Raw genomic sequence first — 26,655 nt, 5'->3', positions numbered from 1 at the left:
ATATGTTAGTGTCCACTCCCGCCTATCTTAACCCATATTTCAGCCACCGCGAAATGGTCTGAGGTACACTCTACGGTACGGTTTCTTATAGCTGATTAAACGGCATTTCCTTGCCTCTGATAGCCTTTGTCCTTTCACTGTATAACAAAACGTGCTTCACTATACAGAGGCGTTTGTCCTCCGGGTAGGCCATCAATTCTATGACCTGCCCCGCTGATCCTGGTCTATTTTGTTTAATAATACGGTCCTGGATCACAAACCCCAAACTTCCTTACTTTACTGTGATTTCAGCAAATACCGTTCTATCCAACATCCATTCAGTACTTTCAATAAATTTTTGTGACCTGGTGTCTGCCACTGAATTAGTATCCCTGGTAGATACGTAGCCGATAACCAAATATTCCTTTGGACACACCATTGCCAAATTGAATTTGCCAATTCATCACAAGATGTTGATATATTTCCACCCATATGACTTATATATGCCACCACCGAGGTATTATCTATCTACAATCTAACATGCTGCAGTTTCATTCCTGAGCAATAAGATTTTAGCCCATGAAATGCACTTAACATTTCTAAGTACTTATACCCTTAGTGTTAAGTAGGTTAGCTTTTTGTATATTCCATCTCCCCCATAGTTCGAGATGGTATCAGTTGTACCCTAACCAATTGCACTGGCATCTGTTTGTAATAGCACAGACGGGTTGTGAATAACTATTGGGTTGGAGCAATACTTAACATTGTGTTCCCACCATTATAATAGTAAGATTAAACGAGAACTTACCAGTTTGAAGTTTGATCTGTATTTTATGAGGAGTTACGATGAGGGATTACGTGAAGAAGCCCGTCCCAGGACGCGTAGCGGCATACTTCAAAGCAGCGGTGTGGAATCACAGAAAGACACAAGTATTTGAAGTAACATAGTAAAGAACAAAGAGACATCCATTATCAGTTTGATCCATGTAATGAGGGTGGGAGCGGAGGGCACGTAATCCCTCATCGTAACTCCTCATAAAATACAGATCAAACTTCAAACTGGTAAGTTCTCGTTTAATCTTACTATTTTACTTCGGAGTCACGTGAGTGATTCCGTGAAGATTTCAAAGCTCTGTGATTTCAAACCGTGTAACAGTTTTACTACACTCACTGCCGAAGTCTTTGAGGGAGGAAGTGTGTATCGTAACCAACCAATGATTCTGTTATAGAAAACCCAATGGTATTTTACAATAGACACTGAAGAAATTTAATGCTCCCTTTGGCTAATCTGAATATTTGCAGATTGGAATCTTTCCTGCAAATGAAAAACAGGTTTTGTCAACAGTTTATAATAAATTATTTCTCTCTGAACGTTTTACCCCCACTATTCTGCTGGAGCCAGGATGTGGTTTATAGGTACGTCCATTCTTTTGCCGTTGACGTGGAAGCTTCTCCTGTGGGATGACAACTTTGACATGTTAGTTTTATCCCAAGAGCTTTAACCTGCTTGAGCCATTTCAAAAAAGGCTTGTTACCCGACCACAAGGTTTTTTGTAACCAACCCACAAGGCTTTTCATCTCCCTCGCATAATTAGGTTGTGTCTATGTAAGGTAAAAAAGGGTCTTGGTACATTACCGTGTTCTCTGGCGGGTAAGCCCGGATTTTTATGACTGGATAAAGTATTCCTGGTCTGGTTTGACCATTCCCTGGACAAATGATAGAGATCTGGTCTGAAGCTGTGAGCATGGTGTCCAGTTGAAATAGGAGTAGTGACTGGACCCTCTGTGCTGCTCCATGTGCCTTTAACATATGTTTTAGTGCATAGAAGGTTCAGGTTTTGGACTCTGGCTGGTGGGATCCCCTGAAGTGTGGTTAACCACTGTGACATCCCATATATAGGTGTACATTGTCTAGGGGTTTAGAGTTTTAATACCCTTCATTACCACCAGCCAGTGACCCCATGGCCTGTTGTCCTGTAGCTGTTTTGAAAAAGAACAGGCAGGGCAATTCTAGCTGTGTTGATGGCACTGTAGCCGAATCCTTCATCATGATGAAGGTTCTCCAGGAATTCCAGTTCGTAGTACCTGATTCGGATGAGTAGGTTTTCCCCTTTATCCTTGCAGTACTTCTCTTGATGCTGGACAAGTGTTGTAGTCCAGTGGATGTTCAAAAGGATGCTGACATGGTGTCGATTATTCAGTATAACAATCCCAGTCCCAGAGGTTTGCGCAGAATCTGCAGCTCAGGAGCTTATTTCTCATGGCACAGTAGATTTGTGCCCGGCTCCGATATTAATAATTCTGGGTACTGGAAAAACACCATCCAAGTTCCAACAACCATATCATGGCGTGAAGTGAAACAAGGTCTGCGTAAGTCCGTCAGGTACTATCAAATACCTGAAGCAGAATCCTTTTGTACTGTGCGTTGTTCTCGATTGGTGAGGCAGAACGGAAAAATACATAAAATTAATTTCACCAATGCTGCGTGAACGCATTTGTCTATCAATATTATAAATACATTCTTGAATGACAACATGACCTATAGGCCAGAAAAGTTAATATATATAGCTGACGATCTTTCTGCTGGAACTATCTGTCCCAGAGAAATGTTTTAATGAGGATTCCACTGGCCCAGGGTCTGGTTTCCCCCCGCGACATACATAGGACATCCCCAAACACCTGGTGATATAGCGTTAATGCAAATAATCGATATCAGTTTCACATTCCATTTTAATTATCATTGTCAGTGTACAGTACAGCGACAATGAAAATGCATTAATATCTGTTGCATCATATAGCTTGATAGTTTTGTTAAACTTTATATGAAAACATCTAATTGATGTTGTCCTTACTGTTATGTGACCTGGTGTCTGTCACCTTATTTTGCTTACCAGGCAGGTAAGTTGTTGATAGTCCAATACCTCTATGGATATACCATTGCCAAATTGTTTTGACCAACTTGTCATATGATACCGACTTTATGCTGCCATATGGTTAATATAGGCCACCTCCATAGTGTAGTCTTATTTATACCCATACATGCAAGTGCTTAAACTCATAATTTTCACCCAGTATAAGTGGTAACCCCACCACTGTCTTTCTGATATTATTTCAGTGGGTAACTTCATGAGATGCTCAATGACAACCTATATGTTGATTTTGATACTAACATCTGAATCATGTAGACAGAAAATGGTACCATTTTCCCCCAATTACTCTGTTATTTGTCGAGTAGTTGGTAGTTTGACCATTAATTTGTTCTTTGTTTGTGCCAATTCAACTATGTTGTCTCTTGGCAACATTAAAGTTACGTGGACTGAATTAATATGAAAGCCAAGATAGTCCAAGAAAGCGCTCTATTTGCTGGTAGGAACCAGACCCACCTACCTCCATGGTTATTGGCGGGGTTGTGTTTTTTTTCTTTTTGAGTGTTCTTCCCTGTCGATGTGCTGGCGATGTTGGGGGGAGGCGCATTTTCCAGGGGGTCCGCTGCAGGCCCTGACCTAAAAAGGTTTCTGGGGATAGTGCGGCCCCAAGCTTTGACCAGTCGCATATTCGGGACGCCGACTGGTAGATACAGTGGTGTGCTGCCGCCTGGGTGGAATGAAGAGCTTTGGTATGTTCGCTGCCGGTGGTGCCCTCATGAGGCTAAAGGTCTTAGACGCCTCCTCCATCTCTTTGAGCTGTTTGTTCAAGTCCTTCCCAAATAAAAAATGAGTCGGTCTCTACTGATGGAGTTTTGCATAATCCTGCAAATTTAGGATTGAGGGCCGGCCTGATGTTGTCTCTTCTCAGGTTATTCAGCTCATATTGTGTCGTGCACATGAGTGCCAGGACATCCTGTTGGTGAGATGTCATCTACGGTCTCGACACCCCGCGCATAGGCTGTTATAGCCGCCGTGAGGAGGCGAAGAATGCGCTGGAGTTTGACCTCCTGTGTCCGAATCGGTCGCCCCACGTTGCCCCATATTTGAGGATTGAGGCTCTTGACCTTGAGAGCCTCACAATTATCCGGGGCTGTGTGCTCCTCAAGCACTTGGGCGAGCACCTTCTCCTGCAGTGGTTTGTTGGAGAGATGGTTTATGCTGGCAGCCATCCTTGGCTCCAGTGTTGCTCCAACCCGTGGGGTAGCGACGAATCGGCTTACGACCCCCAGCAGCTCTTCCTGCACACCCTGCTCTCTTTCGCTCCTTCCGCCTGCCCCATACTCAGACCAGCCTGCCCCTGGTCACCGATGCTAACCTCCCATTCCTGGTCCGAGGTCGCAAAGGGAGGTGCCGGACTCAGCACCATGGAGGGGGCGCCTGTCCTGTCTGTCCGAGAGCGCTGCTGCTCTTGGTAGACCATCCCCTCCAATAGCTGCTGGATGCAGCTTAGGCGGCTGTCTCTCCCCCGCTTTGGGGTGGACATTTCCCCTCCCTCCGACGAATCGGAGACGACCGGCCATTTGGCTTCCTAGCCCCTTTCCCAGTCCGCCGTGTAGGCTCTGGCGAGACAGGCTCTGGCGAGACTGGCTTGGCTCGGTCTCAGGGATAGCGAAAAAAACCGCTCTACGACGAGCGACGCCGCCGCTGGTTGCTGCCCCGCTGGTAGAGTTGGAGCGGGGCAGTTCCTCTTTGCGAGTTCTGCGTTGTGTTCCTGAACTCTGTAATAAAACACAACTGCAAACTCACCTTTCCAATGCCCAAGAGTCGTTCCTGCAGCTCAGGCAGCTGTCTCTCCCCCTCCTGGGTGGAGAGACTTCCCAGTCCAATGTCGTTCCACTGCCGGGTTTTCCACACATCCAGCCCGCTCCCTTTTGCCGTTGACGTGGTCAGGGCTAGCGGGCTGGCTCGGTCCCGATGTCGGGTTTGCGGACCGCCCGCTAAGCGGTCCTACCGCCTGTTGCTGCCCTGACTCTCTCTTGAGCGGGCAGGTGCAGCATATTTCCCCCCTCAGCCCCCAGCTGATGCTGGCGGGCTTGGTGCAGAGTCGGGAGCGGGCCGCTGATTAGCGGACCTCGCTCTCCCTGTACTCGGGCTGCTGCTCACCTGCACTCGGGCTGCAGCGTACTCCACGCCAGCTCTGCACAGTGGGTTCCCCTAACGGCTCCGTAAATGTCGGAAGCCTCCTCCCGCCCGCCTGCCTGCCTGCCTCACCTGGACAGTGCGTGGAGAGCGAGCGAGGACTAAGGGGAACCCCCAACAGAGCGCTAGCGCCGTCTTCCAGCTGTCAGCTGTAGCCCCTGGGGAGATTTTCTCGGCACCGGCACAGGTCCCATTCATGGTCCGCCGGCGCTCTGTCTCCCTGGTAGCGTCTTTCCTCCCCTCCCTCGAACGGGAAACTCCTGCCAGAGTCCAAGGGGGCCGCTTGCACGTCCCTGCGGGAAAAAACAAGCAGACGCAAAGGGGCTGTAAAAGGAAAAGGTAAGTACTTACCTAAACTTAGATTCTCTCTCGTTTTCTTCGGGAGCCCTGACTCCCGGCTGCCGCTTTGCATGCCGAAAACGTAATGCCGCTACGCGTCCTGGGACGGGCTTCTTCACGGAATCACTCACGTGACTCCGAAGTAAAATTCTTTTATGGCTTCTATTGTTAGCTCCATTGGCCAAAAATAAATGGCCTCTATTAATTTTGAGTGCTCTAATCCTATTGTAACTGTGGTTTTTCCCATTAGTAAAGTCATTAACATATTAAATGTGTTAATGGTGTCAATTTTGACTTAAGTGGATGGATAATGAATCCAGCTGTTCAAACAATTGTTTAGTGGCAACCACTGCCTAACATGCCAATTCATAAGTTATTCCCACAATAAGTATATCATCCAACTATGCCATTACTCTATGATTTTGGTGTTGCGGCAATACCAAAGCTGGTTTAAAATTTTTCCTCTGTTGGATATTGTATAGTAAGCATCTTTAAGATCAATATTTGCCATAAAGTAGCCTGCTGAAACTAACTCTTTAGCACTGCTAAAGTATCCATTTTTAAAATGAACATATTGCACAACATTGTGAAGCGTTGATAAATCCATAATAATACGGCAACCCCCATCTTTCTTATTTCTAATAAATATGTTTGAGACAAATTCCTGTTGTTCAGGTTTGGTTTGTTCCATTACCCGTTTAGTGAATAATCTTTGTAGTTCCCTTTTCGTAAGCATGTATATTCTGTCCGGTGCATGTTGTACTGGAGGGTTTTGTTTGTGTAGAAACTCTATCAGATATCCCTTAATACTGCTAAGGATATATCTGTCCATAGTTATATTACACCATGCTTCCAAATGAAGTTGCAATGTCCCTCCAACTTCCATGCTCCCTATTAATGCTGGAGCCCCAGATTCACCTACCTCCATGGTTATCGGTGGTAACCAATTTATTTTCTTGGTTTCATTCGTGGTTGTGGAGGGCCTTAAGGTTTAGGTTAGGGTAGATGCTGACGTAGAGGCTTTTGCATCTTCCACAGTGGTCGTCCCGGGCCAAACCCTAAACAGGACGCTGCTGCTGGGTACCTCTGCCCAATTCTTTGTAGTATTATTACAAAAACTACCTCTCTTAGGATGCCCATAAGGTTAATGTCTTCCCCAGATATCCTTTGGATGCTCTAATCAGCCCCAAAGTCTAGCCTCCTCATTCAAATCTTTAACCTGTTTGGACAGGTCTCCCCCAAATAGCAGGGTCTATAGCCCTTTGCTTACATAGTATAGCGAATTTAGGGTCTAGAGCTGGCTGAATGGCCCTCTTTCTAATATATTTAGTTCAAACTGCACATTGCAAAAATAGTGCAATAGCATCCTTGTGGTCACTAATTATGTCCACCTTTTCAAACATGCGGGCCAAAGCTGTTATGCCCGCCATGAGACCTTTCAGAGTATTTTGGATTTTAATATCCCGACTCCTAACGGCCTGCCCAACATGTCTGCAAGTGCACCTGTAACACTGGCTACATTAAGAGCACCACAATTTCCCGGGGTATAAATGCCTTGCCAACACTTCAGCAAAAGTATTAGCTTGAAGTTGATGGGTGGACATATATTCAATACTCACAGCCATCCTTCTCGAGATCATTCTCAGTGTGTTCCTGCTGGCAGTACTGGCTCATCATGTTCAGCAGGTTGTTTTTTCCCACCCTTCAATAGGGGAAGGTGGCTCCATCACCTGCTCAGATTTTACCCCCGTCAGACCTTCAATACCCTCCTCAGAGGCGTCTGATATTTCATGCAGCCCTTATGGGGAAACTGCTGTGGGACTTATATTTTTTGCCCACTGTGGCTATCCTCCAATCCCGGAGCCTGCCACTGTGGAGAAATTTACTCCAGCAACCGCTCCAGCCGACTTACATCCTCTCGGGCACTAGTCGATCGCGGGTGCTTTAATATATGGGACCGCTCCTGCCGACCTTGGTGCTCTCGGGCACTAGTCGCACGCGGTATTTCCCGCAGCCGGTCCCCATGCCTACGGGCACTGGTCGCTCCCCGCCTCCCGATATACTCATGCCGCTCCTCATGGTCCCGGTACTCACGGGCACCTCTACCCATTTAGGGTGAAGTTTGGCACTTGCTCCCTTATGGGAGATGCTGGTGCCGACATTCATTGCTGCCTGCTGCCTGCTGCTGGTCATTAAACAGCAGCGATGTCTGTGTGGCGGCGACTTCAGTGTTCTGTACTGACGTCCGTAGCTGGCTGCCTGCTGTTCAGAACACAGCAGCGACCTCTGTGGCTCTATACTGACGTCCGTAGCTGGCTGCCTGCTGCTCTTCAGAATACGGCAGCGACGTCTGTAAAGCACAAAGGTAAGGAAAAATTGTTCTTACCTGTGCTGGTTCTCAGCCTGCCGTTTGGGAGGAACGTGCTTCCTCCCGCAGCCCCACGGACCCCGTAGCGTAGGTCCTTGGGCTGTTGTCCGAGATGTCGGCTGACGGTTACGGAGTACTCATGGTACTGGTCGCCCGTCCCGGTCCTCCAGCCGCTTCAATCGGCTCCAATGCCGCTAGCGACTGTATCCAACCCGGGACATGTTGCTTCGCTTCCCGCCCGGCAGCAGTGAATCTTGCCGGTGCGGGGAGCGACGTCGGGCACAGCTTTTTCCTCTCCGGAGGATTCGTCTGCCGTCGGCTGCTGAGATTGCTGGCTGCCCGCTGTCTCCGCGGTTCTCCCCTCCAGCTTTCCCGCAACTTCTTCATCCTGCGGTTTCCTACCTGCAAGGTAAGTGGGAAAAATGTTGCAGTCTCTTACCTGCTTCTTTCCATTTACCTCTAGGGAGACGTCCTCTCCCATGTCTGACTCGTACAATGCGTGTATGCGATATGACACGCATGCGTCGTAGCGGGCTTCTTCACGTAGTCACTCACGTGACTCCGAAGTAAAATGGCAAATATACACTACTTCCTACTATTCCCTATATACAAATTTATATAAAATAAAACCGAATTATTGATAAATTCAGCGTTATTCCATTACTTTTGGGAAGCAACTTCCCTCCAATTTTCCTTGCCTGTTAACTATTGTCGGAATTATTCACTGGAACATCCCACCCATGCTCTAAATATGTCCATGTAACTTTTCATTTCCTTTCAAAATACATTTGGACGAAACCAAAAATATTTTTCTATTTGCTCATTGCCCTCCCTGGACATGGGGCTATTAATATTGCCATGTATACTGAGGCACAATGCCAAGTCCATTACACACACCAACCTCCCACTATCAGCTCCAGCTTCACCTCACAAAGCCTTGGGAACGCAGCCAAATAAACAAGAACCATTCTCACATCAGTCATTCCTTCTTCTCCCCTCTCCTGTCAGGCAGGAATACACAAATTTGGACGTACATAGAAACATAGAAACATAGAAATTAGGTGCAGGAGTAGGCCATTCGGCCCTTCGAGCCTGCACCACCATTCAATATGATCATGGCTGATCATCCAACTCAGTATCCCGTACCTGCCTTCTCTCCATACCCCCTGATCCCCTTAGCCACAAGGGCCACATCTAACTCCCTCTTAAATATAGCCAATGAACTGGCCTCAACTACCCTCTGTGGCAGAGAGTTCCAGAGATTCACCACTCTCTGTGTGAAAAAAAGGTCTTCTCATCTCGGTTTTAAAGGATTTCCCCCTTATCCTTAAGCTGTGAGTACCACAAGATCCAGGAATAGCTTCTTCCCTGCTTGTTGGCCGACAACAGAGTGGTTTTAGTTTTAATTTTAGGGATACAATGTGGAAACAGGCCCTTCGGCCCACCGAGTCGTTGCCGACCACCAATCACCTGCACACTAGTTTAGTTTAGTTTAGGGATACAGTGTGGAAACAGGTCCTTCAGCCCACCGAGTCTGCGCCGACCAGCGATCCCCACACATTAACACACACTCGGGACAATTTACACTTACACAAAGCCAATTAACCTACAAACCTGTGTTTAAGAGGGAACTGCAGATGCTGGAGAATCGAAGGTTACACAAAAAAGCTGGAGAAACTCAGCGGGTGCAGCAGCATCTATGGAGCGAAGGAAATAGGCAACGTTTCGGGCCGAAACCCTTCTTCAGACTGATCGGGAGCGGGGGTGGGCGGGGACAAGAAAGGGAAAAGGAGGAGGAGCCCGAAGGCTGGGGGATGGGAGGAGACAGCAGGGGGGCTGAGGAAGGGGAGGAGACAGCAAGGACTAACAAAATTGGGAGAATTCGATGTTCATGCCCCCGGGATGCAGATACTTGGGGAGTCTGCATCCTGGGGGCATGAACATCGAATTCTCCCAATTTTGTTAGTCCTTGCTGTCTCCTCCCCTTCCTCAGCCCCCCTGCTGTCTCCTCCCATCCCCCAGCCTTCGGGCTCCTCCTCCTTTTCCCTTTCTTGTCCCTGTCCACCCCCGCCCCCGATCAGTCTGAAGAAGGGTTTCGGCCCGAAACGTTGCCTATTTCCTTCGCTCCATAGATGCTGCTGCACCCGCTGTTTCTCCAGCTTTTTTGTGTAACCTACAAACCTGATTGTATTTGGAGTGTGGGAGGAAACCGAAGATCTCAGAGAAAACCCATGCGGTCACATGGAGAACGTAGAAACTCCGTACAGTAGTCGGGATCGCACCCGGGTTTCCGGCATTACAAGTGCTGTAAGGCTGTGCCATCGTGTTCATGGGATGTCTTATCCCATAACATGGTGCTATAATAACTATAATAACTAGTTCCATGTTTTCCCATTTTCACATCCTGCACACGTGGCAATTTACAGTAGCCAATTAATCTACAAACCTGCACGTCTTCGAAGTGTGGCCATCCCATGAACTAGGGTAAGGTCTCGATCTTCCAACCTCTCTCACTGAGGACCTTAGACTATTTCCTGCAGCTATAATACTACAGTGCCATATAAATACTGCATATTCTTGCTACTGAGGGAGTGAGGCGTAGGTTTATAAGGTTAATTTGCGGGATGGCGGGACTGTCATATGTTGAGTGACTGGAGAGGCTGGGCTTGTACACGCTGGAATTTAAAAGGATCAGAGGGGATTCCTATTGAAACATATAAGATTATTAAAGTTTCGGACATGCTAGAGGCAGGAAACATGTTTCCGATGGTACACAAAAAAGCTGGAGAAACTCAGCGGGTGCAGCAGCATCTATGGAGCGAAGGAAATAGGCAACGTTTCGGGCCAAAACCCTTCTTCAGACATGTTTCCGATGTTGGGGGAGTCCAGAACCAGGAGTCACAGTTTAATAATAAGTGGTAAGCCATTTAGAACGGAGATGAGGAAACACTTTTCCACCTAGAGAGTTGTGAGTCTATGGCATTCTCTGCCTCAGAGGGCGATGGAGGCCGGTTCTCTGGATACTTTGAAGAGAGAGCTAGATAGGGCTCTTGAAGATAGCGTAGTCAGTGGGTATGGGGAGAAGGCAGGAATGGGGTACTGATTGTGGATGATCAGCCATGATCACATTGAATGGCGGTGCTGGCTTGAAGGACCGAATGACCTCCTCCTGCACCTATTGTCTATTGTCAATTCAGCATTTTGGACATTTTCTCTTTGCACTAACGGTTGTATTTGTGTATGGCCTCATTGTAATCATGTACAGTATGATTTAATTTGACTGGAGAGCATTCAAACAAACGCTTTTCACTGCACCTGGAAATAATAAACACATAGCAATACCTGAACCTTTGTTTTGTGTGATATGCAGGCACATCCTGTCACAAGTAATTACATCAAGTAAACTGATTGTAGAATATAGTGTTACAGCTATAGCGAAATGCAATTGAAAAACCTGACATTCTGGTTCAGTTTAGTTTAGTTTAGTTTAGTTTGGTTTAGTTTAGAGATACAGAGTGGAAAAAGGCCGTTCGGCCCACCGAGTCCATGTCGACCAGCGATCCCCATACATATTAACACTATCCTACAAACACGAGGGACAAATTACAATTTTACCAAACCAATTAGCCTACAAACCCGTACATCGTTGGAGTGTGGGAGGAAACCGGAGATCCCGGAGAAAACCCACATGGCCACAGGGAAACGTGCAAACTCCGTACAGACAGCACCCGTAGTCAGGATTGCACCCGGGTCTATAGCATTGTGAGGAAGCAACTGTACCACTGCGCCACCGTGCTGCTCTCTAGTGTCGGGGAAATGCAGAGGCTGGTTTACACCAAACCTCGACACTAAATGCTGGAGTAACTCTACATCTATCGAGAAAAGGAATTGGTGACATTTCGGGTCGAGACCCTTTTTCAGACTCCTGGATGAAAGAAAAGATGGCCTGACACAGCTAAATGGTTGATCTTTTTGGAAATCCTTTGCTCCTCTTGCCCTGTATTCCATATCTTTATTCTGTATTCGAGATCTTTTTCATTTTCAAAAGTCTCTCTTTGCCTTCACACTGCAAAACCTCTGTGATAGTTTGAGTCTTCCTTGTAGACTCTCCCATCTTATATTCTTATATTCTTAGTATGACTTGCATTTAGGTGGGGTCCAATTGTCAGTGAAATGTTTCCTCTTTACTGCAGGCAAAATCTCTGTGGCCGACAACAGGTTTCCTTGCCATTACCATGGCTCTGAACTATTGTGACGAGGTCGATGTTGCTGGCTTCGGTTATCCACTGAACCAAAAGAACGGTCTGATCCATTATTATGATCAGCTGAAAATGGCCATGGTGGATGTAAGTATCAAATGGGAATAATCCCTTTACTTCACATTCTCTCTTCAGTAATGAGTGTTCCTTTGCTGCAGTTACCGTCTCCACTTTAGCGGCATCAATCACTCCCATGATGGTCTAAGCCTAATTAACTTTGTTGGCGAAGACCCATGCTTATCTGAGCCTGCATGAACCTGAGCAGGTAACAAACAGGTCAATGCCATGGTAAAAGCTAGCTTCTTTCAGCTTTGGACGATAGCTAAAATAAAACAATTCCTCCAGTTTGATGACCTCGAAAAGATCATCCACACATTTATCTCCTCCCGCCTAGATGACTGCAACTCTCTTTACACTGGCATCAGCCAATCTTCCCTGTCCCACCTGCAACTGGTCCAAAACGCCGCAGCGAGACTCCTGACGGGCACCCGAAAAAGGGACCACATCACCCCGATCCTGGCCTCTCTCCACTGGCTCCCTGTGTGGTTTTGTATAAATTTCAAGATCCTCCTCTACATCTACAAAGCCCTCAATGGGCTTGACCCCACCTACATCAAAAGTCTTCTCACCCACCACTCCACCTCCAGGTCCCTCAGATCGGCCGACTTGGGGTTACTGAACATCCCGCCGTCTAGGCATAAGCTCAGGGGCGACCGCGCCTTTGCAGTTGCAGCTCCTAGACTGTGGAACAGCATCCCCCTTCCCATCAGAACTGCCCCCTCCATCGACTCCTGTAAATCGAGACTAAAAACTTATCTATACTCCCAAGCCTTTCTTGACGTCCTCTGAGCGAGGGCTATATGTATATATGTATGTAGTTTGTTTGTTTATACTATTCTTATAACAAATGTAAAGCACTTTCGCCAACGAGAGTTGTTTTTTAAATGTGCTATATAAATAAATGTGACTTGACTTGACTTGACTTGAGCAATTACAGTGGCCTTCTAGATGGTCCAGGTATTCCAAGCCAACAACCGATGATACATAGAAACATAGACAATAGGTGCAGCAGTTGGCCATACGGCTCTTCAAGCCAGCACTGCCATTCAATATGACCATCTAAAATCAGTGCCCCGTTTCTGCTTTCTCCCCATATCCCTTGATTCTGTTAGCCCAAACAACTATTGTTCTTAGTGGATGAGTTAATGTGTAAGGTGTAGGATGCAACTGCAGATGCTGGTTTACACCAAAGATAGACACAAAATGCTGGAGTAACAGGTGGACAGGCAGCATTTCTGGAGAGAAGGAATAGGTGATGTTTCGGGCTGAGACCCTTCATGAGACTACGAGTCAGGGAGGGGGACAGTTGAGGTATGTGATGGTACAGAAGAACGCCAACACCTGATGAGTTAATACTTGCTCTGAATTGCATGTTTCTAATGTCAAACATCTAATGTCTAAAAGTAAAGATAATAATCCCTCAAGAATGGTCCCAACTTGAAAAGTCATCTATCTTCAGAGATGCTGTCTGACCCATTGACTTACTCCAGCACTTGATGTCTTTTCTTCGTAAGTTCCTTTATTCATTTATTTCACTGATGGGGATCTACCTGGTTATTCAAATCACTGCAGATTCTCAATTTGGTTACATCCATTGTCTGCATAGGCTCTATGCAAGGTCAATTCAGCTAGATCATCGCCTTTGCCACAAAAACAAATGCTGGAAACACTCAGCAGGTCAGGCAGCACCTGTGGGGGGAGAAACAGGGCCAATATTCCAGGTCATTGACCCTTTCTTACACCTTCAGTGTTTGGATTGTTTTCTTTCAAACACTTATCTAGCTCCCACTTACCACTTCTCCAGTTGAAACTGGGGGGTGACATCACTCGGAGCACGGGGAAGATTCTGTGTGTGAGCCGAGCCATTGTTATGTCATCAGTGAAAGCTGGTCATTTTTAAATTCAAAGTTTTTTGATGTTTTTAAACTTTAATCAGTAATGTCGAGAAATAAAGCATAAAATGTTCTGTGAAGATGATATTTACCTAGAGGGGAAAATGTGAATCAGAATATGTAAAAATGCTATAGTTACCGCATAGTGTTTTGGTGAAGATGAAAAGACAACCACATGTACACACACATGCAAGATCAGAGTTTAATGAGTACTAGACCAAGTGGGACCTGTTGTTTATTTAAAAAAATATATATAATTCATCCTACAATTTCCTGTGTATAAGGCCAGTGTAGATTTTATCTCACAAATTTTATCACACCTGGGTATAACAACTGATTATTTTGGAATATACAATGATGTATTTCATAAAGAACATCTGATTTTATGGCCCATCAGCATTAATAGCCCTTAAACGTTTCATTACAAGAGTTCAGCACGGGGGTAGCGACAGCGGACGTGCCTCCAGCACAGAGACCGGCCCTGTTGCTCCGAAAGGTAGGGACAAAAAGAAGAGGGCAATAGTAATTGGGGACTCTATTGTTAGGGGGTCGGATAGGCGATTCTGTGGACGCAGTAGGGAGACCAGGATGGTTGTCCGCCTCCCTGGTGCCAAGGTCTCGGACGTGTCTCAACGCGTCCAAGATATCCTGAAATCGGAGGGAGAGGAGCCTGAGGTCGTGGTACATATAGGTACCAATGACATAGGTAAAAAAAGGGAAGAGGTCCTGAAGGGAGGATTTAGGGAGTTGGGAGGAGAGTTAAGGAAAAGGACCAAAAAGGTAACAATCTCAGGATTACTGCCTGTGCCACGCGACAGTGAGAGTAGGAATGGAGCGAGGTGGAGGATAAATGTGTGGCTGAAAGACTGGTGCAGAGAGCAGGGATTCAAGTTTCTGGATCATTGGGACTTCTTTTGGGGAAGGTGGGACCTGTACAGAAAGGATGGGTTGCACTTGAACCCGAGGGGGACCAATATCCTGGCGGGGAAATTTGCAAAGGCTACTGGGGAGACTTTAAACTAGAATGGTTGGGGCGAGGGACTCAAATAGAGAAAGCTAGTAGACAGAATGGGAGGCAGGAAGCAGAAAAGGGAAGCACTCAGGCACAAGAGAAAAAAAAAAAGGAAATAAACAGAGAAGAAGAGACGGGGGGTTTCTTAAATGTGCATATTTTAATGCTAGGAGCATTGTAAGAAAGGTGGATGAGCTTAGAGTCTGGATAGACACCTGGAAGTATGATGTTGTGGCGATCAGTGAAACATGGTTGCAGGAGGGCTGTGATTGGAAACTAAATATTCCAGGATTTCATTGCTTCAGGTGTGATAGAATTGGAGGGGCAAGAGGTGGAGGTGTTGCATTACTAGTCAGGGAAGATATTACAGCAGTGCTTTGGCAGGATAGATTGGAAGGCTCATCTAGGGAGGCTATTTGGGTGGAACTGAGAAGTGGGAAAGGTGTAGCAACACTTATAGGGGTGTATTATAGACCGCCAAACGGGGAACGAGAATTGGAAGAGCAAATATGTAAGGAGATAGCAGATATTAGTAGTAAGCACAAGGTAGTGATTGTGGGAGATTTCAACTTTCCACACATAGACTGGGAAACACATTCTGTAAATGGGCTGGATGGTTTGGAGTTTGTAAAATGTGTGCAGGATAGTTTTTTGCAACAATACATAGAGGTACCTACTAGAGGAGGGGCAGTGCTGGACCTCCTGTTAGGAAATGAGACGGGACAGGTGGCGGAGGTATGCGTTGGGGAGCACTTTGGGTCCAGTGATCACAATACCATTAGTTTCAATATAATTATGGAGAGGGTCAGAACTGGACCTAGGGTTGAGATTTTTGATTGGAGAAAGGCTAACTTTGATGCGATGCGTAATGATTTAAAAGGTGTGAACTGGGACTTGTTGTTTTATGGGAAGGATGTAGAAGAGAAATGGAGGACATTTAAAAGGGAAATTTTAATAGTACAGAATCTTTATGTTCCTGTTCGGTTGAAAGGAAACAGTAAAAAATGGAAAGAGCCCTGGTTTTCAAGAGAAATTGGACATCTTGTTCAGAAAAAGAGGGAGATCTACAATAATTATAGGCAGCATGAAGTAAATGAGGTGCTTGAGGAGTATAAGGATTGTAAAAGGAATCTTAAGAAAGAAATTAGAAAAGCTAAAAGAAGATATGAGGTTGCTTTCGCAAGTAAGGTGAAAGTAAATCCAAAGGGTTTCTACAGCTATATTAATAGCAAAAGGATAACGAGGGATATAATTGGTCCATTGGAGAGACAGAGTGGACAGATATCTGCAGAGCCAAAAGAGATGGGGGAGGTATTGAACAATTTCTTTCCTTCGGTATTCACCAAGGAGAAGGATATTGAATTATGTGAGGTAAGGGAAACTAGTAGAGTAGCTATGGATACTATGAGTTTCAAAGTAAAAGAAGTACTGACACTTTTGAAAAATATAAAAGTAGATAAGTCTCCAGGTCCTGACAGGATATTCCCTAGAACATTGAGGGAAGTTAGTGTAGAAATAGCCGGGGCTATGACAGAAATATTTCAAATGTCATTAGAAACGGGAATAGTGCCGGAGGATTAGCAAGATGGATTCAACAGTGGCTGAATGGGAGAAGCCAGAGGGTAATGGTGGATGGCTGTTTGTCGGGTTGGAGGCAGGTGACTAGTGAGGTGCCTCAGGGATCTGTGTTGGGTCCTTTGTTGTTTGTCATGTACATCAATGATCTGGATGAAGGTGTGGTAAATAGGATTAGTAAGTATGCAGATGATACCAAGATAGGGGGTGTTGTGGATAATGAAGAGGATTTCCAAAGTCTACAGAGTGATTTAGGCCATTTGGAAGAATGGGCTGAAAGATGGCAGATGGAGGTTAATGCTGATAAATGTGAGGTGCTACACCTTGGCAGTACAAATCAAAATAGGACGTACATGGTAAATGGTAGGGAATTGAAGAATACAGTTGAACAGAGGGATCTGGGAATAACCGTGCATAGTTCCTTGAAGGTGGAATCTCATATAGATAGGGTAGTAAAGAAAGCTTTTGGTATGCTAGCCTTTATAAATCAGAGCATTGAGTATAGAAGCTGGGATGTAATGTTGAATAAGTTAGGTCTTTATTCTCTGGAGCGCAGAAGGTTAAGGGGGGACTTGATAGAGGTCTTTAAAATGATGAGAGGGATAGACAGAGTTGATGTGGACAAGCTTTTCCCTTTGAGAATAGGGAAGATTCAAACAAGAGGACATGACTTCAGAATTAAGGGACAGAAGTTTAGGGGTAACATGAGGGGGAGCTTCTTTACTCAGAGAGTGTAGCGTTGTGGAATGAGCTTCCAGTGGAAGTGGTGGAGGCAGGTTCGGTGGTATCATTTAAAAATAAATTGGATAGGCATATGGATGAGAAGGGAATGGAGGGTTATGGTATGAGTGCAGGCAGGTAGGACTAAGGGAAAAAAGTTGTTCGGCACGGACTTGTAGGGCCGAGATGGCCTGTTTCCTTGCTGTAATTGTTATATGGTTATTGTTATATGGTTCAGCACTGCTCTCTGGGTGTGATGGGATGATTCAGTTGGGTGATAACAACTCTTAACATGAGTGCTTATAGCCTGGTTTAGTTTTATTGAATGTTGCTGCATTGTGGAGATTAGTAAGTGCTTGCCGCCTATCCTAAAGACCCATTCAAGATCCACTTACCTGTTGGAGCTCGTGTAGAACTGCTCATGCCTTCCTTCCAGTATACATACTATAGAACATGGATCTATATAGCACTAGACCAAGTGCAGACCCGTTGGGTCTGTTCCCCCAACGTGCGGTTGTGGGGGGGGAGGCGGCATGCAGTGTCACACACTAACTATCCCCCGCCCCCACCGCACTCACGCTAATTACCCCCTTGATATTATATTAATATTATTAATTTGCTGCTTTTACCCCATAACCACCCTATCTACTGACGCATAGCTCCCAACTTCCAGTCACATCTAGAGAGGGGGGTGGCGGCGGGGGTAGAGAGTGAGGGCAGAGACAGAAGGGGCAGAGACAGAGAGACATAGACACAGAGAGAGGGGCAAGAGGGATAGGGGGTGGAGAGGAGGGTAAGAGGGACGGGGGGTGGTGAGGGGGGAAATGTGGGGGAGGGGAGGAGAGAGAGAAGGGTGAAAGTGAGGGGGGGAGAGAGGGGGTGCTGAGAGGGGGGTGCGGGGGGAGAGAGTGGGGAGCAGGAAGGGGGAGGGAGAGGGAGGGGGGAGGATGGAGGGAAGAGTATAGGGTATAGGGGGTGTGGAGGGGGAGGGGGTTTAGGGGGAGGGAGGAAGAGGTGGGGAGGGGGATCGAGGGGAGGAGGGGAGGGGAGAGAGGGAGAGGGGGGGAGGGGGAGAGAGAGGGTGTGCTGAGTGGGGGAAGAGATGAGGGGGGGGGGGGGGCGAGTGGGGGGAGAGGGAGGGGGAGGGAAGGGAGGGAGAGGGGGAGGAGAGGTAGGGGGTAGGGGTGTGTTGAGGGGGAGGGGGGGTTTAGAGGGGATGGATCTGAGGAAAAAGAGTGGGAGAGAGAGAGAGGGAGGAGGGGAGAGGAGAGGGGAGGGGGGAGGGAGAGGAGAGGGGGGAGAGAGAGGAGAGGGGAGGAGAGAGAGAGATAGGGAGAGAGGAGAGAGGGAGGGAGGGAGAGAAGGGGAGAGGAGGAGGAGAGGAGAGGGGGAGAGGAGAGGGGAGGAGGGAGGAGAGGAGGAGAGGGGAGGGAGGAGGAGAGGAGAGAGAGAGGGAGTGGGGGAGAGAGGGGAGGGGAGAGGAGAGGGGGAGAGCGGAGAGGAAGGGGGGGAGGGAGAGAGAGGAGGGAGGGGAGAGAGGAGAGAGAGAGAGGGGGAGAGGGGGGAGGAGAGGAGGAGAGAGAAGAAGGAGAGGGAGGGGAGAGAGAGAGAGAGAGAGAGAGAGAGAGAGAGAGAGAGAGAGAGAGTGCCTTTTTTAATTCAACCCAATCAACCATTTACAGACAGTGCTTTTTTACTTCAAACTAACTATATGTTCATTTTCAAACCAAATTAAGGGTACTCACAGTGCTGTAAACATTTGTTCAGTGTCATTCAGAGCTCAGAGTGACAGAGACTAATTGACAGAGCTCCAGCTTGCAGAGACTAATTGAGGCACACCACTTCCTGGTGTTATATTCCCTTTTCCTGCCTCCAGCGGGGGCAGCAGAGAGAATGGGGTATTTTGTAAAAACATTAATATCTCTGTCATATTTCATCGACGGAAAAAATCCTCGGCACACATACGGCGGAGGGGGGCCCTGAGCGAGGTGGCCAAAAATGACGGCCATAGGTGGCGGCGTTCTCTCGGAAATCGCAGCACAGATCGCCAAAACCGGTCAAGAACAGTTTTAGTAATATAGATAGATGATACCAGGTCCTTCGGCCAACAATATCTGTGGTGAACATGATGCAAGGACCTGCACCTAATCTATATCCCTCAATTCCATACATATCCATATGCCTATCCTAAACTATTTTAAATGCCACTAATGTATCTTCTTCAGCGCGTTCCAGGCACTGCCCTCTGTATAAAAAAACTTGCTCCGTGCATTTCCTTAAAACTTTGCCCCTCTCACTTGAAGGCTGTGCCCTTTGATTTTTCCATCTTTGGAAGAAGATTCTATCAGTCTACGCCATTAATGTCTCTCAGAATGTTACATACTTTTTATCATAGAAGCATCATCTGACGTTCCAGAGAACACAATCCAAATCTGTCTAAGTGGCCCTGTAGCTTATACCCACTAATCTTGATAACATACTGGTTAACCTCCTCTACACTTTTGCTAAGGCCTCCACATCCTTCCTGTAATGCGGCCACCAGAATTACACATGGTGACCCAAATGAGGCCAAACAAAAATCCTCTTATTATATCTAATTTCTTGTGAAACATTAACATTTTTCAAACTCCAGTCAATGTAAAAAGATTACGTCAGCATGTGAATTATATGAGATAAATTTACTATGGTTTTCAGACACTCTGGTGGAGATAGGGCTTTGTTGCTGGTTGAAATAATTGCCCAGTGAGTGTCCATGCTGTCAACAGAACTTCCCTCTAACTAGTGACTAACTAACTAGTGAGGAGACAACACACTGCAAGATGTTTCCTGGTCAATGATGGTTGCACCATTGACCATCAATCTACGTAGGTGGTGCAGGAATTGTTTAGTTTAATTTAATTTAGTTCAGTTTAGAGATACAGTGCGGAAACAGGCCCTTACGCCCACCGGGTCTGTACCGCCAGGTACACTAGCACCATCCTACACACTAAGGACAATTTACAACTTTTACCAAAGCCAATTAACCTACAAACCTGAGACAGACACAAAAAGCTGGAGTCACTCAGCTGGTCAGACAATATCTCTGGAGAGAAGGTGAAGGGTGAGAAGGAGGAAAGAGATTGTGACATTTTGGGTCATAGAAACATAGAAACATAGAAATTAGGTGCAGGAGTAGGCCATTCGGCCCTTCGAGCCTGCACCGCCATTCAATATGATCATGGCTGATCATCCAACTCAGTATCCCATACCTGCCTTCTCTCCATACCCTCTGATCCCCTTAGCCACAAGGGCCACATCTAACTCCCTCTTAAATATAGCCAATGAACTGGCCTCGACTACCGTCTGTGGCAGAGAGTTCCACAGATTCACCACTCTCTGTGAAAAAAGTTCTTCTCATCTCGGTTTTAAAGGATTTCCCCTTTATCCTTAAGCTGTGACCCCTTGTCCTGGACTTCCCCAACATCGGGAACAATCTTCCTGCAAGACCGTCGAGACCCTTCTTCCAACTGAGCCAGTCTGAAAAAGGGTCTCGGCTTGAAAGGTCACCCATTCCTTCTCTCCTGAGCCGCTGAGTTACTCCAGCATTTTGTGTCTCTTTTCAGATTAAACCAGCATCTGCAGTTCCTTCCTAAACATCTTACAACCCTGTACGTCTATAGAGTGTGGGAGGAAACCAGAGCACCTGGAGAAGACCCACACGGTCACAGTGAAAGCCTACAAAACTCCACACAGACAGCACCCATGGCCGGAATTGAACCCGGGTCTCTGCTGTGGTGAGGCAGCAACTCTACCACTGCGCCACTGTGCCGCCTAGTGAGATCATTCGATGCGTATCTGGTGTATTCTAGGTTCATGGAACTGTAAATCATAGAGGCAGGCCCTTTCTACCTCCCTTGTCTATGCCAACCATGATCTTTATCTACACTGTGTCCCCCCATTGGGTCCGTATCCCTCCATGTCTTTCCCATCCAAGTGCCTGTCTCCTTGCCTTGCAGCCATTATAATTGTAGCTGCCCGCACCACCTCCTCTGGCAGCTTGTTCCAGTACCACCACTCTCTGTGTGAAAAACTCTACAGACTCTGTATGTTTAGATGTAGTTTTATTATTGTCCTGTGTACCGGGCTTGTTTAGCAAGCTATCCAAACGGATCAAGATTCAAGATTCAAGATTCAAGAGAATTTATTGTCATGTGTCCCTGATAGGACAATGGAATTCTTGCTTTGCTTCAGCACAACAGAACATAGTCGGCATGACTACTCTATGATATATTATACGAAAATGCAGGTCATGCTCTGTCCTGCCCACCCCCCCACCCTCACCTCTTCCCACCCCCCTGACTCTCAGTCTGAAGAAGGGTCCCGGCCCGAAACATCACCCATCCATGTTCCCCAGAGATGCTGCCTGGCTGCTAAATTACTCCCGGATTTTGTATCTTTCTGTGATAGAATTGTCAAACTCAAGTACAATAGGTGGAACGAAGGGGAAGGTACAGAAGGGCGGCGCAGCGGTAGAGTTGCTACCTCACAGCGTCGGAGACATGAGTTTGATCCTGACTGTGGCTGCTGTGTGTATGGAGTTTGTATGTTGTCCCTGTGACCATGTTTGTTTCCTCCGGGTGCTCTGGTTTTCTCCCACACTCCAAAGACATACATGTTTGTAGGTTAACTGTAAATTGTCCCCAATGTGTAGGATGATGGTAGTGGATGGGGTGATTGTTGGTCAGCGTGGACTCGGTGGGCCGAAGGGTACAGTTCGTGCGACCCATCTCTAAATACGAAATACAGTGTGCAGTATATAATTCCTAGCATTGTAGCGCATCAGTTCCAAAGACAAAGTCCAATGTCCACAATGGGGTAGAGGTGAATTGGACAGTGCCCTAGCTTGTGGGAGAACCGTTTTTGATGCCTGTCAACAGTTTTCTGTGTGAAGTTGCAAACAACATTGAATCATTCTGATTACTTGGTTGTTTTTCAGACATCTGTGCACAATGTTACCCAAGAACACGTTTACTTGAAGAAGCTGCAGAGCACTGGGATCATCAGATATCTCACATAACCTCATGGAGGATTTGTACATTTCTGGCAATGTTGGGTTCGAACAAACATGCCATCAACTTGGACTTGACTTGAATTTGATGCTGCCTCATCAACACTCTGAGATTGACACCTCTGTATACAACTCTCTCGTACGCCCTGGTCAGCCCACCTTGGTTCGTCTTTGGCAGCGGGGTGGACCATACCCAATGCCACCCTTTCCTGCTCCAAATAGGGCATTGTAAAGGAGTGGTAGTGGGAAGAGAGTTGGTGCCAACGGTAATTGTCCCCCTGGGAGCTCTGGTGATGGTGATGGTCTGGTGATGGTGTTCTGACAATCGTGCTTTGGGGCAAACCCAGGCAATGCCCACGTAAATATGCTGCTTTTAATAGGATTCATTGCACTTACACGGTGGAATCCCAATGGTGACTGAACATATTTCCAAGGCACGTTATAGGTAATGGATTAAGAGAGGTGAAGGGACTGGAAAATGGGTAGAGGGTAAATATCAGCGAGGGAAAAAATTTATCTGGGTTTTTAGGTTCATAAATTCATAAATGATAGGAGCAAAATTAAGCCATTCAGCTTCTCTGCCATGGCTGTTCTATCTCTCCCTCCTAACCTGATTATCCTACCTTCTCCCCATAACCCCTGCTTTGGAATTCCCCTTCATCCTATTTATCAAGGACATATCCTGGCCCCTTTCAGCTCTCTCAATTCCCTGTTTAAGTTCTTCCTATTTTCTCACCCTACTTTTACCCGCCCTCCCCTGACACTCGCACTAATCAAGAATCTATCTGCCTATGTTGACTTGGCCTCCACAGCCTTCTGTGGCAATTAATTCCACAGATTCACCACCTGTTGACTAAATAAATATATCCTCATCTCCTTCCTAAAGGAACATCCTTTCATTCTGAGGCTACGATCTCTGATCCTGGCCTCTTCCATCCTCTCCACATTCACTCTACCAGGCAAGGTTCTGAACCACTCATGGAGATGTGCTGGGTTTTCGTGTGTCAATAATGTTAGCGTGGCTGGGATTTTTTTTCAGGGATCAGACACACTTCACTTGGGCAACTTACAGCCCAGCGGTATCATTTTTATTTCACTACCCCTTGCACCCGCTCTCTCTCTGTCCCTCCCCACACAAGTCACCATCCTACTAGTTTTGCTGTTGTCCAGTTGAGTTTCACTGTCTGTATAGCTCGTTATCACCTAGCCCACAGCCAACAATGGACCATTGTGGGCTCCACTCCTTGATCATCATCATTTTTTGCATATCTTCCATTCATTTGTTCTCTACCTCTCTTGTTTCCCTTCCCCCTGACTCTCGGTCTGAAGAAGGGTCTCGGCTCGAAATGTTACCTTTTCCTTTTCTCCAGGGTTGCTGCCTGACCCGCTGAGTTACTCCAGCATTGTGTGTCTACAGAATAAACCAGTATCTGCAGTTCCTTCCTGCACCTCTGTTGCTGCAGCCACCAGGTTTCTATGTAGAAAACACCTTGAAACCACCCAGCCCCACCAACAACTTGAATACGTCTGGTCAGCACCGTGGCTCCGCGGTAGAGTTGCTGTCTTAAGGGCCTGTTCCACTTACGTGACCTATACAGGCGACTGCCGGCATCCATCATAGGTTGCCGAAATGTTCAACTTTGAGAATTCAGCAGCGACCAGAAAGACGCTACGACTCTTATACGACCTCTCACGACCATAGACCTCTCACGACCATGCAACCTGTATGGTCATGAGAGGTCTCCTATGGTTGTGAGAGGTCTCCTATGGTCTTGAGAGGTCTACAAAGAGTCGTAGCGTCTTTCTGGTCGCCGCTGAATTTTCAACATGTTGAAAATTTCGACAACCTATGACGGGTGCCGGCAGTCGCCTGTAAAGGTCGCGTAAGTGGGACAGGCCCTTTACAGTGCCAGAGACCTGGGTTCGATCCTGACTGTTCGATCCTGACTACGGGTGCTGTCTGTACGGAGTTTGTATACTCTCTCCATGACCTGCGTGGGTTTTCTAAGAGATCTTCTCTTTCCTCTCACACTCCAAAGACGTGCAGGTTTGTAGGTTAATTGGCTTAGTATAAATGTAAATTGTCCCTAGGGTAGTGCTAGCGTACAGGGTGCCCGCTGGTCGGTGCAGTCTCGGAGGGCTGAAGGGCCTGTTTTCGCATTGTATCCCTAAGTTAAAAAACTATACATCCAGCAGATGAAATCTGTCGCTGTACCTCCTGTGAAGATTATTTTTTAACACCAAGTGGTTCGGTGATTGTTCACATTGCGTGTAGTTTAATTATTTTGTTGATACCTCAATTGTTTGTTGGCTACCTTCTGTAACAAATGACAAGGTATTAAGAATGTACAAATAGACAGTCTTTGCACAAGGGCCAGTTTCATCTATTGACCATTTAAACCCAAAATAAGCAAAGCTATTGTAGACAAAAATGCTGGAGAAACTCAGCGGGTGAGGCAGCATCTATGCAGTAAAGGCAACGTTTGAACCAAAACGTAGTCTATTTCCTTCGCTCCATAGATGCTGCCTCACTCGCTGAGTTTCTCCAGCATTTTTGTCTACCTTCAATTTTCCAGCATTCCTTCATAAACATAAGCAAACCAATGAACGGTTTGGGTTTAAATGTAGATTCTCCACTCAACTGAGGATAGAGAGATCTAAAGAGATCTGAGCTCCTCGGACATTGAATTATGAAAGGCACAGACAAGATAGACAGTCAGAGCCTTTTTTCATGGGAATGATGCCTGGGTTAAGGGCTGTTAGCTACAGGGGGAGGTTGGACAGACTTGCATTGCTTGGTCTGGAACGCTGGAGTTTGTGGGGATACGATACAAATATATAAAAATGATGAAAGGCACAGACAGGGTGGCCAGTCAGAATCTTTCTCCCACGTTTGAAAAATCGAATGCTTGAGGGCGTAGCTTTAAGGTGAGAAGGGCAAAGTTTGAAGGAGATGGTGAATGCCTGGAACGCGATGCCAGAGGCCTTGGTCGAGGCAGATGCGATAGTGGCGTTTGAGAGACTCTTGGATAGGTGCACGGAAGCGCAGGGAATGGAGGGATATGGATTATGTACAGCCAGAGAAGGTTTGGTCTTGGCATTATGTCTGGCACAGACATTGTGGGCCAAAGGGCCTGTTCCTGTGCTGTACTGTTGAATTCAACAACAATAAAGCGCAGTTGCTAGTCTATACCATAGACACAAAATGCTGCAGTAACTCAGCGGGTCAGGCAGCATCTCTGGAGAACATGGATAAGAGATGTTGTGGGTCGGGGCCCTTCTATGTGCAGTTGTTGGGGTGAGGCCAACCTCTTCTATGGTGAGGTTAATTAGATGTCAAGGTGGCATCTAAGGATCCTTTCCAGGTGAACGCCAACTAAACCCATACCACTTTTGTGCTGCTATTTACTGGCCAGGCTAAAGTGTCCCCAACCATCCCCTCCGCTGTGGTTCATTGTGAGGATGGTGAGTGGGGAGCAGTGTTCTCTGAGGCCGCCGTGTTAATGGCTGGATTCACAGGGAATGAAGCCCCTTTATTTACAAAAGCCAAATGCCCATTGGCCGCACTCCTGAGCTCTGGCAAGGCCTGCCACAGTGTGCCATTTGCACTACCTCATTGGACTTAAGTAGTAAATTAGAAATTCTGAAGATTAATATATTAAGATGTTTTATTTTTGAGAAGAGTCAGATGGAGCAACGCTTTCCCTCCTGGCACCAGTGTGCCGCGGGCATGGTGGTGCAGCGGTAGAGTTGCTGCCTTACAGCGCCAGAGACCTGAGTACGATCCCGACTACGGGTGCTGTCTTTACGGAGTTTGTACATTCTCCTCGTGACCTGCGTGGGTTTTTCTCTGAGATCTTCGGTTTACTTCCACACTCCAAAGAGTTTGTCGGTTTGAATGTTTGTAGGTTAATTGGCTTGGTATAAATGTAAATTGTCCCTAGTGTATGTGAAGTGGTGTTTTAGCACGCGGGGATCACTGGACAGTCTGGACTCGGTGAGCCGAAGGGCCTGTTTCCGCGCTGTATCTCAAAGCTAAACTAAACTGGGGCAAGGAAGGGGTTGGAATTTGAAAGGGACTTGGCTGGTTCCTCAGCCTGAGTGACCTTTCCCCCCTCCCCACCGACCTCAGCATCCTTCCCCTTTTGTCTCCTTCATTCTGCACTCTAACAATGACCCCCTGTCCTGAGCTGTTTATGTCCGAACTCTTTCTTGTACCTCCTATGTTTTTTTTAACAAAGACATGAAGCAACTCGGGAAATTTGGTTCTGTCAAATGTAAACATTTTATTGTGTACTTTTTGTTCTATTGGTTGAGGCTAGGATATTTGACAATGAT

General features: G+C 46.6%; 1 protein-coding gene across 8 annotated transcripts in view; it reads left to right on the top strand.

Moving 5' to 3' along the window:
• The window catches only part of LOC129712453 (CMP-N-acetylneuraminate-beta-galactosamide-alpha-2,3-sialyltransferase 4-like), a 165,003-nt gene that overhangs the window by 138,280 nt on the left and 68 nt on the right, over window positions 1-26,655 (top strand). For all 8 annotated transcript variants that reach the window (XM_055660903.1, XM_055660897.1, XM_055660898.1 and 5 more), the window contains 2 exons: window positions 11,946-12,098; window positions 22,246-26,655. The exon at window positions 22,246-26,655 is cut by the window's right edge and continues 68 nt beyond it. In XM_055660903.1, coding sequence (XP_055516878.1) covers window positions 11,946-12,098; window positions 22,246-22,326 — 234 coding nt within the window. In that variant the 3' untranslated portion in view covers window positions 22,327-26,655. The remainder of the gene's footprint in view (window positions 1-11,945; window positions 12,099-22,245) is intronic.

Source organism: Leucoraja erinacea, chromosome 32 (assembly GCF_028641065.1).
Source record: "Leucoraja erinacea ecotype New England chromosome 32, Leri_hhj_1, whole genome shotgun sequence".
NCBI lineage: Eukaryota > Metazoa > Chordata > Chondrichthyes > Rajiformes > Rajidae > Leucoraja > Leucoraja erinaceus.
Note: the sequence above shows the minus strand (reverse complement) of the source record. Positions and strands in the feature narration are given on the sequence as shown.